Genomic DNA, 14,664 nt, shown 5'->3' on the forward strand with positions numbered 1-14,664 from the left:
GCCACAGTGCCCACACCATGAACAATACAGTTTTTAAAAAGGAAGGGCAAGGGGCTGGCACTACGGCTCAGTGGATTAAAGCCATGGCCTACAGTGCTGGCATCCCATATGGTGCCGGTTCTAGTCCAGGCTGCTCATCTTCTGATCCAGCTCCCTGTGTGCCTGGGAAAGCAGCAGAGGATGGTCCAAGTGCTTGGGCCCCTGGACCCACATGGGAGAACCAGAAGTTCTTGGCTCCTGGCTTTGGCCTGGTCCAGTTCTGGCTTTTGTGGCCATTTGAGGAGTGAACCAGAGGATGGAAGATCTCTCTCTCCTTTCTCTCTGTAAGTTTGTGTTGAAATAAATAAATAAATCTTAAAAAGATTTTTAAAAAAGGAGAGGCACTTACAAGATTTGGAGATTGAAGATCTGAGTTTATGTTTTCCAGGGCCACTTGCTAGCTGTGTAGTCCTAATGCAATTCCTTATTCTCTCGGAATGTCAGTTTTCTCGTTTCTCATAGGGATAATGTCTTAGTCTGTTGGGGGTTGCTATAACAGAAACACTATAGACTAGGACATTTATAACAAAAGAAAATCATTGCTCACAAATCCAAGATGAAGGTGACAACAGATTTGGTTTCTGGTGAGGGCTCACTCAGTTTCACGGATTCTGCCGCCTTACTGCATTGCATCCTTACACATTAGAAGAGGCAAACCAGCTCCTTTGGCCTCTTTTATAAGGGAGTTAATCACATGAGAACTCTGCCCTCACGATTTAATTCTCTCCCAAAGGACTCATCTCTTAGTACTATCATATTAGGGATTTGGTTTCCACAAATGACTTCAGTAGGGGCACAAGACCCTACAGATAATGATATTTACTTGCAAGTTTCTTATAAAGACTGAGAAAAAAAAATTCCAGACAAACCTTTATTATTGTTATCCTAAATGTTATTTGCCTTACACATTTCCAAGAACAGCTAGCTGTTCTCCTCTTCAAGAAGCCATAAAGATGTTCATGCTTCCCCCCAATTGCATATACACATTGTGTTAAGAAATGTGTTTCTTTGTCAACTAGACGTGTTTCTTGAGGGCAAGGAGCATGATTTTTATTTCCATCGCTTATATCTTTGTTTATTTTCCTTGAGTCTTGATATGCAAAGATACATACATTTCTTCTCTTTTAAACAAAACTGGTTACAATGTAGAATCTTAGGATCTCTTCCTTTTCTTTTCACTTACTGTATTGTGAACATTTTCTCATGTCACAATTTTCTGTGTTGTCAGGTATCTCATCGTTCAGTTCAAATCAATGTGGTGCTTACTGAAGCTTATTCTAGGTATTTGGGATATACACTGATATCCAAATAAAATCCAGGGGTAGGGACAGCCTTATTAATCTTTATAGTTATGTTAACATTGAAAATGTTTGGTACATGGCAAATGTTGATTAAATAAATGGGTTAATTATGAGTATCAGAAAGTGTCCCAAGTTAGGGAAATCAGAATTAGTTATGTTTAGCCCACCATTATTATTAGAATTTCTAAGAACTGCCTTATTTTAACTCAGCTTAATTCAGTAAATATTTAATGAGCATCTGCTGTGCACCAGGTCCACAATCCCTTACCATCAAAGATCTGTGGTCTGGTTGGAGAGACAGACAGGCAGACACATTCTCAAATACATCAGGGACAGTCAGATGGAAAGGCACTGTAACGCCTCGTCTCAGGCTGCCGGCTGACTTGTGGCTTCCTGACCAGCGTGGGCTGTGTCTCAGGGACTACCCATCCGTAAAGGATGTTACATGTGATGTGAGAAATAACAAGATAACTTCTCAGAGAAAGAAATGGAACTCAGAGCAGGAAGTCCTGTTGGTCGGTATTTCAGTCACATGTGCAAGTCTCTCCAGGAGCCAGCCTCCCTTTCCTCTTTGGCTAGAGCTGTGTTGTTGTCTCTGCGTTAGCCTGTGGCCTAAGACCTGCTCAGAAGGAGTTACTTTTCCCTGGTGGGACTCCGGATGGCCTCTGCCACCTCTTTGCTCATCCTCTGCTCCCTGCTATGCAGAAGAAAACTTGAAATTTCTCTTGAATGAGCCCAAGAGACAGAACTGGGAACCATCGAATGGCAACATTTAGCTCAGCATAAGAAAAACTTTCTTGTAGAAGTATTTGATATTGGGGCCAGTGCCACAGCTCACTTGGCTAATCCTCCACCTGCGGCGCCAGCACCCTGGGTTCTAGTCCCGGTTGGGGCACTGGATTCTGTCCCGGTTGCTCCTCTTCCAGTCCAGCTCTCTGCTGTGGCCCGGAAAGGCAGTGGAGGATGGCCCAAGTGCTTGGGCCTTGCACCTGCATGGGAGACCAGGAGGAAGCACCTGGCTCCTGGCTTCAGATCAGCGCAGCGCACTGGCCGTGCCGGCCATTTAGGGGGTGAACCAAAGGGGAGACCAGGAAGAAGCACCTGGCTCCTGGCTTCGAATCGGTGCATGCTGGCCATAGCGGCCATTTGGGGAGTGAACCAACGGAAGGAAGACCTTTCTCTCTCTCTCTCTCTCTCTCTCACTGTCTGTAACTCTACCTGTCAAATAAATTTAAAAAAAAAAGAAAAGAAAAGAAAAGAAAGGAGATGGATGCAAGGAATATCAAAGACATAGCTGCAGTTCTTGCTACATATTAAATATGATGAGTTCAAGAGAAGGAATTGTTAGAGATTATTATGAGAGAGATGGGGAAGATGGCGATACCATACCAGATGAACTCAGAGACAAGGTTGAATGGAAAGGAAGATTGCAAGGTTAAATACAAAGGATACTTGCAAATATTTAAGTGCTTATTGCTATATGTTAGACATTGTTTCAAATGCTTTATGTATATGAACTCATTTAATTCTCATGACAATCCATGAGGCAGGTACCATTTTAGCCCTATTTCACAAATATAGAAACAGATCCAAAGTCACCCAGCTAATCAGTGGTACAGGTAGGATTTACAGCCAGGAGATCTGGTTCCAGCTTCTGCTGTGGGAAGTTTCAGAGTTTATAAAGGAATTTACTGTTGTTAGCATTTTTAAAAATTATTTATTTATTTATTTGATAAGCACAGAGAGAGACAGACAGACAGACAGACAGAGATTTTCCACTTGCTGGTTCACTCCCCAAATGCCCACAACACCTGAAGCTAGGTCAGACTGAACCAGGAGGCAGGAACTCCCACATGGTACCAGGAACATAAGCATTTGAGCAACCGCCTGCTGCTTCCCAGGGTATGCATTAGAAGGAAGCTGGGTGGGAAATGGAGCCAGGACTCTCATCAGGCACTCAGATATGGAATGTGGGCATCCTAAGCAGCAACTTTACTGTGCCAAATGCCCACCCCTGTTGTTGGCTTCTTAATAGCGCTCAATCTGTACATTTACTCTGAGCAACCTATACCTTAGTATTAATCATTTTTACAGCTTGATTTATGTATTCATTTAACAGATACCTGTTAGGTATGTTCTATGTACTAGGTTTGGTGTTGCAGATAGTGTTGAGTAAATACCATCCATGTCTCCATAGAGCTTGTACTTAATGGAGGAGGCAGGCAGTTGTCATGTAAATGCCTCATTTCAAACTGTTAGGTTCTGAGAGGAGAACGTGATCTAAGCTGAAGGTAAAAGGGAAGCTTCCCTGAAGAAATACTCGACCTGAAATCTAAAGAATGGATCTTAACCAGGTCAACATGGAAAATGTAAGCACACAGCTAAATAGTCCTGTTATTTAACTCAGACTCTCCTCTTCTTCACCTCCCTCCTCAACTTTTTCTTCCATCCCTTAGTCTTACTCTCAGTAGAGAAGTCTGTGGCTTGGGTAGCTAAAACACACAGGAATCCAACTGTGTCTTTAGATTGTAACATCACACACTTAGGAGCCTGAGTCTGTTTTTCTCCCTGCACTAACCCCAGTGGTGCTAACATCACTTGCCACAGAAAAGGTCCTCCATACATTTTGAAAGGAACAATTAATTAGTTCATCAGGTGTACAGAAAATAAAAGGGAGTTATAGGGAGGCATCTCAGGATGAGGAGGAGCTTTCTACAATTAGACATGTTCAAAAATGGAAAGCAGCCTGGTATGTTAGAAACATCTCTGGACTTTGAAAAAAATTAGCTGCTTGCTAGATTTTACCTTGGACAAGTCACTTACTCTCAAAACCTTAGCCTCCTTATCTATTTTTTAAAAAAAAAAAAGATAGTATTTGTCCTCCCTAATTCACAGGTTTGTTGTGAGAGTAAGATAAAATAATCTAAGTAAAATGATATAAAGTGTGCCATTAAATATATTTTTATTATCAGTGTGGAATAGTGTACTCTCGGTCCAACTGGTACCATACACTCTATTTGTGATGTTATGTACTGAAGATTCTGAGGTCTGCGGTGGACATCTGAACTAAATGACTCGAATCCCTTCCAATTCAGATATGCGATAATTGTGACAGAGAAATCTATTGTTTAACCATTTCTGTAAGTTGTATTTTAATGTTTGGAATATGTAAAGCTAAGTTAAAATACTGAGATATTAGATAAAAATTATGTAAATCAGAATGCAAGAAATACCCAGAAGCTTATTTTTCAATGATGGATGGAAATCTTAAACTAAAATCTCTGTGTAATTCTCTAGGAAGTCGAAAAATCCAAATGTCTGCTTTCCCCTTAGAATTTTTGAATTCTCGATGTGTCTGCTTTGCAGCCATGTTTACCAAGCTGCAAGAAGAAAACAGGCCCCTTGAACTAAAATGTCCATGAGTGGGGCTTTAAGGAATCTCAGATTACTAGGAAGGTCCCAGACACTTAGTGACTCCCTAGCAATTTGAAGATCCTGCTGGCTACTGACATTAGTTTGCATGGAAACTGAAATTTATTTCAGCTCTTTTGAAAGAGTGAAGAAGCGACAGATCCAGTGGCTGTTTCAGAACAACAAAGAAGGGTTGGGTGCCTCTGGCTTCTAACAGAAGTGTCTCTGAATTCCTCAAGGAATTCCAGGCCTAGGGTAGATCCAGCTGGCAGGAGGTATCGATCTCCACTTGAATTCACTGAATAAATAATGGTTGCCATAGTTATTGAGCAGTTGCCACTGGTTGAAGAGCAGGGAAAAACTCCGTGGAACCTTCTGTGACTTTGGACATGAGAAAGCCTGGTTACAAGGTTCCACAATCAACCCCCTCCGGAAATTCCGCCAACATACTGCTCACATTCACAAAGGACCGAATTCCATCTTGTTCTGTTTTAACATTGCTATACAAACAGAATTCACCTGGACATTTTTTTTAAAAATGGAAAAAGTCATCCAGTTATCCTGCAAATATTTTCAATTTTTTGTTTTCTTTCAGCCTTCATTATATGTAGAAATAATTTTTACATAGATGTAATCACAGCTTAGATACAAGTGAATATTCTCCTCTTTATTTAATGTACTTTTCCATGTTGCCTTCCTAATTGTTCTTTTTGATGCTTACAGAATCATCATTACAAGGACATACAATTATTTACTTAACAGTTCCCCTATTCTTCAACCCTTTGTCATTTTCCATTTGTTTGGTTTTGTTTGGGGAGGGAGATTGGTAGTACATAATGCTACACCACATGTCTCCTTGTATACAGTGTTATTTTTCTGTTGAATTTTTCCTTTGGATAAATTGCCGAGAGTGAGATTACTCAGTCAGAAGCTATGAACGTTTTATAGCTCTTAAAATTTACTGCCACATTTGCAACCTGATTTTCTGCTTTTGGGGAAAATAATAAAAAACTTTAGGTGAATATCACTGTAGGAAGGATTTCTCCTGAAGTTCACTCTTGGATGCTTCTGCTCAGACTGAAACACAGAAGCTAGGCATTTAGTAAAGATAAGCCAAGGAGACAGGTTTGCACCTGGGCTGATTAGCTAATAGTTTGCTGGGGAAAGCAAAATTATGCACAGCGAATCTTGGGAATTAGGGGACTTTTGTTTGACCTTGCAGTTGCCAAGTGTCAGGTCTTGTCCAGGCACTGACTCTCCATGTGTGTAGTACTCTACAGCTGACAGAACATTTTCATATTACATCATTGTAGTTGAGCCTTAACAGCCCATCTAGTGAGGATGGGTTTCATTCAAATTGCCTTTTTTCTTTTAGTTTATTGCATGATGTTTGATATCTACAGGAAGAATACAAGACTTGTATATCTACCATCCTGTGGTCCCCACTTTCCTATAAGGACATTGAGCCTTAGAGAGATTAGGTCGCTTATTATGTGACAACCAGAACTAGAATTCAGGTCTATTTAACTCCAAGTCCAGTGGCCCTTACTTTAAGAATGTTGCATTGAGATATGAAATGACTGCAAGTTAAAATCCACTGAGATGCTGCTGGCGATTGTCATATACTTTTAATACAATTATAACGCATCAGACCTGGAACAGACTTCAGAAGTCATTAAATCCAGCGTCCTTACTTTCCCGGGTCCTAGAAAGGGAGGAACTTGCCCAAGTCATACACAAGCTGGAGAGAATGTAGATTTCCTGGTTCCCAGGTCTCTTTTGTTTGGGAAGAGAAAAGAAAAATGTCTGAATAGTTGCTTCATTTTTCTGATTGGCTTTTGCTTTAAGGAAATAACTTCTCTAACAAAGATATTCCCACTGAAAAAATTTTAGGAAAAATTGAAACTAATGCTTGATTTCCCATTAGAAGGATGCTTTCTGTTTCTCAAAAAATATGAATTTTATGTATGAATACACTGAGAGAAGAAAACTTTGAGATAACTAAGGCCAACTTCTTTCCTTAGAAAGAGGTTCAATATCTAAATTCTGAGGGAGAGTCAAGTGATTTGTACTGGATGTTGTATTCCTTTCTCATTACAGGGAGATAAGTCATTGTCGTGGAATAAGAAGCTAGAATCTGCCACAGAAGGCTGGGTTAAAATCCTAGCTTTTAGCAGCTGTGTGACTTTGGGAAAATCATTGAACCTTATACACAAAATAGGTCATACTGCTTAATGTGGGGATGTTATTTTATATATTAATTTGTAAATTATCAGAGTGCTATTCATGTCTTGATATGTTATAAAATGCCTGCACCACATACTTCTGGGTGTCCTCCTCTTCTCTTCAACTTTCGCATCTCCACAGCGGGAGAACATGTGTGTTTTATACAGAGTGCCATGTGAAGACAGAAAAGGGAAAGCAAAGCTAGGTTCTTCAGAATGCTAGTGAGCATGACAGCACAAGAATGCACTTTGAATTGTGTCTTCTGGGGCAGCTGCTGCATTAGCAGATAGAATTTACAGCCTCCTTCCTCCCTCAAGTGAGTGTCAAGATGGGAACATTAATTCATTTGCCTTGATATGTTTCTGAAAAAACCATATCCACTCTGAAAAAGGGCTTTTGTGAGACCTTGGTAGAAGAATGTGTGCACAATAACAACCATCCTGTTGTGAATTCATGTGCCAGGAACTGTGTGCTCCTACCTGAGTTATTCAACTAAGATGGCCCTCCCAGAAACCCTGAGTTGAGTATGATCGTTATCTTTATCTCATAAGGAAACTGTGGCTCAGAAATTAGGAGACTTATGCAGGGGCATGCAGCAAATTACTGGCAAGGCTGAGATTCAAACTGCGGAGTTGTTTGATACAAAAGCCCATGAAGTACCTTTCCGAGTGAGGGCACTTTGGTTGTAAAATGACAGAATGGGATGCAGCCCCTCCATTGGGGATTCCAGTTTCAAAGGTTCAAAGATATATATGCCTCCTAAACTTACCCTTTTTGTCCCTTTGCAGAACGACATGGGTTAAAAGAACCAAAGAGAGTGGAAGAGCTATGCAACAAGATCACAAGCAGCTTAAAAGACCACCAGAGTAAGGGACAGGCTATGGAGCCCACCGAGTCCAAGGTCCGGGGCGCCCTGGCAGAACTGAGGAAAATCTGCACCCTGGGCCTCCAGCGCATCTTCTACCTGAAGCTGGAAGACTTGGTGTCTCCACCTTCCATCATCGACAAGCTCTTCCTGGACACCCTACCTTTCTAAGCAGGAGCGGCCTCATCTGCGGACACCTGCTTGCTAAACAGCAAAGGGATGGGTTTGGACACTACCATTTGCTGTCCTTCTTAAATGAAAGAGAAGCTCCTGTAGAAAGCAAAGACTTTTTTTTTTCTGGCACTTTTCCTTGCAACCTAAAGCCAGAAAACTTGCAGAGTATTGTGTTGGGGTTGTGTTTTATATTTAGGCTTTGGTGGGTGGGGTGGGAGTGGGGTGTAGTTCATGAAGGTTTTCTAAGAAATTGCTAACAAAGCACTTTTGGACGATGCTATCCCAGCAGGAAAAAAAAAAAAAGGATAATATAACTGTTTTAAAATTGTTTCTGGGGAATACAATTATAGTTGGTCTGTATTTAAAAACAAGAACAGCCAAGGGTTGTTCGCCAGGGTAGGATGTGTCTTAAGATTGATCCCTTTAGAATACATTTCCTGTGTTGAGGGTATGTATGTGGTGCAAACAAGGCAGAAATTCCCTTAATTTCTTTCTTCCTTTGATTTGTTTTAACTAATGGTGAAAATGGAAGATTACCTACAAATCAGACATAGCAAAATGATAATGGCTGTTCGCTTCCATATACAAGTGCAATTCTTTAAAGTGCTGTCTTACTAAGTCTTGTTTATTAACTCTCCTTTATTTTATATGGAAATAAAAAGGAGGCAGTCATGTTAGCAAATGACACGTGCTGATTTTCCAAGTAGAGGCCTGGTTCACCTGCCCTGTAGAACCTTTGTGAGGTATGGCCCATCCAAGACATTTAGGCCATTCACGATGGAACCAGATTCTTGCCCTGGCTGTCCAGTTGTTCTGATGGGGGATCAGATTATAAAATGGATTAATACAGTTGTTTTGGTTGTGTGGGATCAGCACTGCCAGAGTTCCCTAAATGCGTCTCAGTTGTCATGATTGATAACATCCGATCAGAAGCCCCACGAGTGCTGAGTCAGTCAAGTATTTGATCCCCATGTGAGAATATGCAAATCAGTAGGCACTCGGTCATACAGGGTAAGCACCAGGGATAATAAGGATTTATATATATATATATATATAAAATTTAAATTTTGTTATTGGTTCAAGAGACAATTTTGGAGAGCAAGCAAGTCTTTTAAAAATATATATAAATGAATGTGAGTACTAGAAAAGATTAGTGGGCTGCGTTTCAACATTCCGTGTTCGTACTCCCTTTTGTATGTTTATACTGTTAATGCCATATTATTATAAGATAATTTGTTGCATAGTGTCCTTATTTGTATAAACATTTGTATGCACGTTATATTGTAATAGCTTTGCCTGTATTTATTGCAAGACCACCAGCTCCTAGAAGCTGAGTTACAGAGTAATTAAATGGGGTGTTCACAGTGACTTGGATACACCAATTAGAAATTAAATTAGCAAATATATATATAAATATAGCAGGTTACATATATATATTTATAATGTGTCTTTTTATTAACCATTTGTACAATAAATGTCACTTCCCATGCCGTTATTTTATGGTTCATTTGCAGTGACTTTTAAGGCAGTACTGTTTAGCACTTTGATATTAAAATTTTGCTTATGTTTTGCTAAATTTGAATGTTTGAAGATTTTTAGGTCTAAAAGTCTTTATATTATATACTCTGTATCAAGTCAAAATATCTTTGGCCATTTTGCTAAGAAACAAACTTTGAATGTCTAACTGATGTCATGGTAGTTTTTGTTAGCTTTAAATCATTTTTGCTTTAGTGTTTTTAAAGGAAAAATAACAAAACTATGCTGTTTATATTGTCATTAAATTATACAAACAAATGCCAAATGAATTGCCTAACTGCTGCAAAATATAACCCAGATAGAAAATCGTATACTCTTTTTTCCAAGAGTCATTCTGATATTTGATCATGTATTATGTTTGTGTGAGCTTTATGAAAGATTATTATTTTTATATCAAGATTATAGGACCTGGAATGTTAGGATTTTGAAATGTTAGACTTGGAAGGGGCCTGACCTGTCAACTAGTCCAACCCCCTGAAATCCATAGAGGAGAAAACTGGAGCCCATTGATAGGTAAAGAGTTAACCAAGGTTGGATACCTAGCAACAGAATCAAGACTAAGACCTAATTCACCTTTCCATAGTCCTTTTTTTTTCTCAACTGACTGCATCTTTAGGAAAACAGCTTTTTAAACATAACCACTAATATTTACATTTTACCTAAAGGTAACCATGAGCAAAGTAATACTTTTGCATTAATTTTCTGAGCTTATATGCAAACATAATAAACATTATTAAATATCAGGAAAGCTAACATTTCATACAAGATAGCTTCAGACCAAATTCAAATTGAATTTGAATAAATTAGAAATACTGTGCATACATAACCTTCTTGTGCACCATTAGTATTTAGAAAGTTAATCCTTGTTTTTGTCATGTCTCTAAAGGAAAAGCAAATCAAAACAAAACAGAAAACCCCAGAGCCCTAGAGAAATGCTGTTACTTTTTCTTTTTTACACTTATCAGATTTAAGGAAATGACTTTTTAGCTGTTGAATCTTTTGGTTGGAAGGAATGAAAAAGCTTATTTAGTTATAGGTCCAGACACTAGTGCTGAAAAAAAGATTATAGCCAGTATTCTTCTGTCTTCCATAGTTATTACAACTATGAGAGCCTCCCAAATTATCTATCAATTCAACTCTCTTATTTTTGTCTTAATGTTGACACACAAATTTATACAGAGTGGGTGACTACACTAGCTCAGAGAGGACTAGTATTAAAGCAGGTGATTCTTCCCCTTGTGGGAGAGCTCTCTCAGTGTGAACATCGTCCTGTGGGCAGAAATCAGGAATCCACCAGCTGTTAATGGAGAGTGCCTTGCTTTTATTTCATACCGCAGAGTTTTCCCAAGTTTCTCTGCTCCTCTAACAGCATTGCTCTTTCGTGTGTGTTAACCTGTGGTTTGAAAGAAATACTCTTGTACATTAACAATGTAAATTTAAATGATTAAATTAAATTACATTTTATCAATGGCTACTGGTGTGTTGAATAAGCATGCTTCATTTAACAGTTTTCTCTGAGTCGTTTATATAATAGTATTTGCTTGTGAACTCTTAAACACATCCCCAAATGGATTTTTTAAAAGGCTTAGTAACACTGAAAAATTAATAGGCATTCTAAAGTGAAAATATATTAAACCTTACTGATTGGGAAGAAGCACATTCTAAATTCAATAGCCATTTATTGACTACTTCCTAGGGCAAAGCACTGCTGGATGTTTTGAGGAGATACAATTATGTACAGGGTCTGAAACTCCAATTTTCTTTCAACTATATGTAGTGTAAATGGAGCTGCTAATTTGTTGCCAAAAAGTATCCCTTCAAATATGAAGGATTAATTGTTACATCAAGATGATAGGATATCAATAGTGAACCCGAATTTCCAAGGATCAAGGTAGTTATCAGAGATGGGTCAGTGCTCTCTGCCTTTTTGTTTAAGCCATTCCCACTGCCTTGCTTAGAAATCTCTTTTGTGAAAAATGTAAATGAAACTCTTACTCAACTCTACCGAAAATATCACATATTCTGAGTGAATGCAAAATGCTTTATGTGTTGCTGGCTCAAAAGTATAAGTGTGGGAGCTCTCATGATTGACTTCTTCAGTTTATGCATATGGTGACATCTGTGACATCTAAGTACTGTGTGTACGTGGTCCTGGAATCAAACCCTTCATCCTGCGTTTCAACAGCACACTCATTACTTCAACTATAAAATACAATGAGAAAGGAATGAGGGATACACATATGAGTTCATCTTGCACATGAATTCAAATATGGGTGCCTGGCCAAAAAGAACAAAAAAGGCAGGAGGGGCAGCAAGGAGAGGGTTGAGTCTCTTGTCTGGGAAAAGGACAGGAAGGTCAGGGCTAAGTGAGGGGCACTTACTTGTAGTTGAATTTAAGTTAAATGCATGAAGATAAACACATGAAGATAACTTGATTGACCTTTTAAAAAATTGTAATGCACATAGCATAAAATTAGCCTTTTTTCTTTTTTTTTTCTTTTCTTTTTTTTTTAATTTGAGAGGCAGGGAGGAAGAGATACAGGCAAGCAGAGCTCCCATCTGCTGGTTCACCCCACAAATGCCCACAAAGGCCTGCCAAGCTCTATCTGATATCTGGGAACTCAAGCCAAGTCTCCCACATGGATGGTAGGGACCCAACTATTCAGGCTGTCACCTGTTGCCTTCTAAGGTATGCATTAGCAGGAAGTTAGAATCCAGAGTGGAGTTAGGACTCAAATCCAGGTACTCTGATATGGGATGTAGGCTTTTAACTGCTAGGCCAAACACCTTCCCCCACATTTGTCATTTTAAACATTTTTAAGTGTACAGCAAGTATAAGTAGTATTAAGTAAATTCACATTATTGTGCAACAAGTCTATATCTTGCAAAACTTAACTATATACATTAAACATGTCCCATTTCCCCATTCCACAACTTCTGGCAACTGCCATTCTACCTTCTGTTTCCAGGAATTTGACTATTTATGAATTTGACTATTTATATAAATGGGTCATATAGTATTTATCTTTGAATAAATGCCTTATTTCACTTAGCATAATATGCTCAGGTTTATCCATGTTGTACTGTGGCGTGTGTCGGAATTTCCTTCCTAGGGTGGTCATTTGGCCTAGCAGTTAAGGATGCCAGTATTGCATATTCCCACATTAGAGTCCCCAATATTAAGGTGCTTGAGTTCAATTCTCAGTTTTGGCTCCTGATTCCAGCTTCTGGCCAGTGAAGACCCTTGGAGGCAGCAGGTGATGGCTGAAGTAGTTGGATCCCTGCCACCCACATGGAAGTCCTAGATGGAATTTCCTGCTCCTGGCCCCAGCCCAACACTGGATGTTGCAGGCATTGGAGAATAAACCAGTGAATGGTAGCCCTTGCTGTCTGTCTACCTTTTTCCCTCTGTCTTTCAAATATACAAATAATTTTTAAAAGAATTTCCTTCCTGTTTAAGGCTGAATAATATTCCATTTTATAAATATACCACATTTTGTGTATTCATTTATCCACTGATATTCATTTCACTTGCTGCTACCTCTTGGCTATGTGGATTACATTGCTGTGAAGATGGGTATTTAAATATCTTTTGGATATCATGCTTTCTATCCTTTTCACTAATTTAGTTGGTTAGGGGCTTAAGTATGATTTCAGGGCTTTCCAAGAATAATCTTTAATATGTGTTTATTTGGGTTTCTCTCCTTCAGCACTGATTTCAGAGTCTTACCATTTTTTTTGTTTGTTTCAGGAGGCACCTGAAGCTGCTTCACAGGCAAGGATATTCAAAAACCTTTGTTCTAAGGCTTAGCTAAAAACTGAAAGGACTAAAATCTAAGAGGCTTAATACTTGTCCAAATACTTTTCTTTGAGCCCAGCTGGCTGAAAATCTCATCAAGTTTCAAAGGGGGATTTTCGTGCCTTCTATTATTTAACATCCCTCACCATGAACAAAATCCTTCTTCAATGTTGTCTCAGTTGCACGGTGACATTGACCTAGGCAATACTTCTGTGTTCTGTGTGCCCTGTGTAAGCTCACTGTCACTTCTGTTTTGCTTTTCCTATCTGAGACCCACTTCATGGCTCCATTAGTGATCCCAGGATCATCAGTCCCCTGATTGCCTACTGTGGTCCTAGCCATCACCCATGTGGGGTCTTTAAAGGCATTTGATCTGAGGGGAAGACAACAGAGACCTAACATTCAATAAGCATGTACCGTGTGTGCCAGATGCTCTTTTAAACACATTCACCCTTGGTCTCATTTAATGACTGCTACTTCTAAGATGTTGCTATCTCCAGTCTGAAAATGGAGAAAGAGGCTCACAGAGGTTAAGTTCCTAACCCTAGATCCCTAGTGAATGGGATTTGAGCACACGCAATATGGCTCTACCACCCCTGACTGCCTTCCTGGAGCTTAGCCATTCAACTCATTCTCCTTCCCAGAACACAGAGGTCATTTAACCCCAGATCCTTGCTCATTAGCAAATGGTAAGAAGTCTACCAGAGCACCATAGCTACTAGCCAATATTCTGATTCAATCTCATTTTTTCTTCCTGTCAAACTTATCACCTGTCTTAATTCTTCAAACTCCTTAACTCCACAAGGTCCCATTATTCTGTCTCCACAGTGTTCGAATTATGTCCCTCACCAGCCATAAATCCTTGTAATAACAAAGCCCTGCTCCATTTTGGAGTCCCTTTCTGATGCGCCCTCCACCCCCAAACACAAACATTCTTGCAGCAGATGTTGTAGTGCAGCAGGTTAAGCCATACATTCTCTACTTTCAGAGTGGACTTTAATTATTATGCAGTCCCTCAAAAGTGTTCCCTGGCATGGAAAGCTAAGACACTCTGGCAAAAAAAAAAAAAAAAAAAAAAAAAAAAAAACCTAAATTAAAGATCTCCATGAGTGAGATCCCAGTGGAAAGAACAGGTCATCAAAGAAGGAGGTACCTTTCTCTGAAGGGAGGAGGAGGGAACTTCCACTTTGACTACGACCTTGTCTAAATATGATCAGAGTCAGTGAACTCAAAAGGCTTCCATAGCCTTGGCAACTCATGACAAGAGCCTAGGGTGATTACTGATGCCATAAACAAGAGTGTCAATTTGTTAA

The 14,664-nt window shown here is 39.4% G+C and overlaps 2 protein-coding genes across 3 annotated transcripts in view; one reads left to right on the top strand and one right to left on the bottom strand.

The window, feature by feature from the left end:
- Window positions 1-11,022, top strand: part of NR4A3 (nuclear receptor subfamily 4 group A member 3) — a 40,480-nt gene extending 29,458 nt beyond the window's left edge. For both annotated transcript variants that reach the window (XM_008261574.5, XM_008261684.5), the window contains one exon: window positions 7,766-11,022. In XM_008261574.5, coding sequence (XP_008259796.1) covers window positions 7,766-8,013 — 248 coding nt within the window. In that variant the 3' untranslated portion in view covers window positions 8,014-11,022. The remainder of the gene's footprint in view (window positions 1-7,765) is intronic.
- LOC138844855 (uncharacterized) overlaps window positions 10,853-14,664 on the bottom strand; it is a 54,461-nt gene continuing 50,649 nt past the window's right edge. The window contains exon 6 of the mRNA XM_089306773.1: window positions 10,853-10,945. The gene's annotated coding sequence lies outside the window, so the exon portion shown is untranslated. The remainder of the gene's footprint in view (window positions 10,946-14,664) is intronic.

Source organism: Oryctolagus cuniculus, chromosome 1 (genome assembly GCF_051225735.1).
Source record: "Oryctolagus cuniculus isolate XC-2025 breed Fujian yellow rabbit chromosome 1, ASM5122573v1, whole genome shotgun sequence".
Taxonomy (NCBI): domain Eukaryota; kingdom Metazoa; phylum Chordata; class Mammalia; order Lagomorpha; family Leporidae; genus Oryctolagus; species Oryctolagus cuniculus.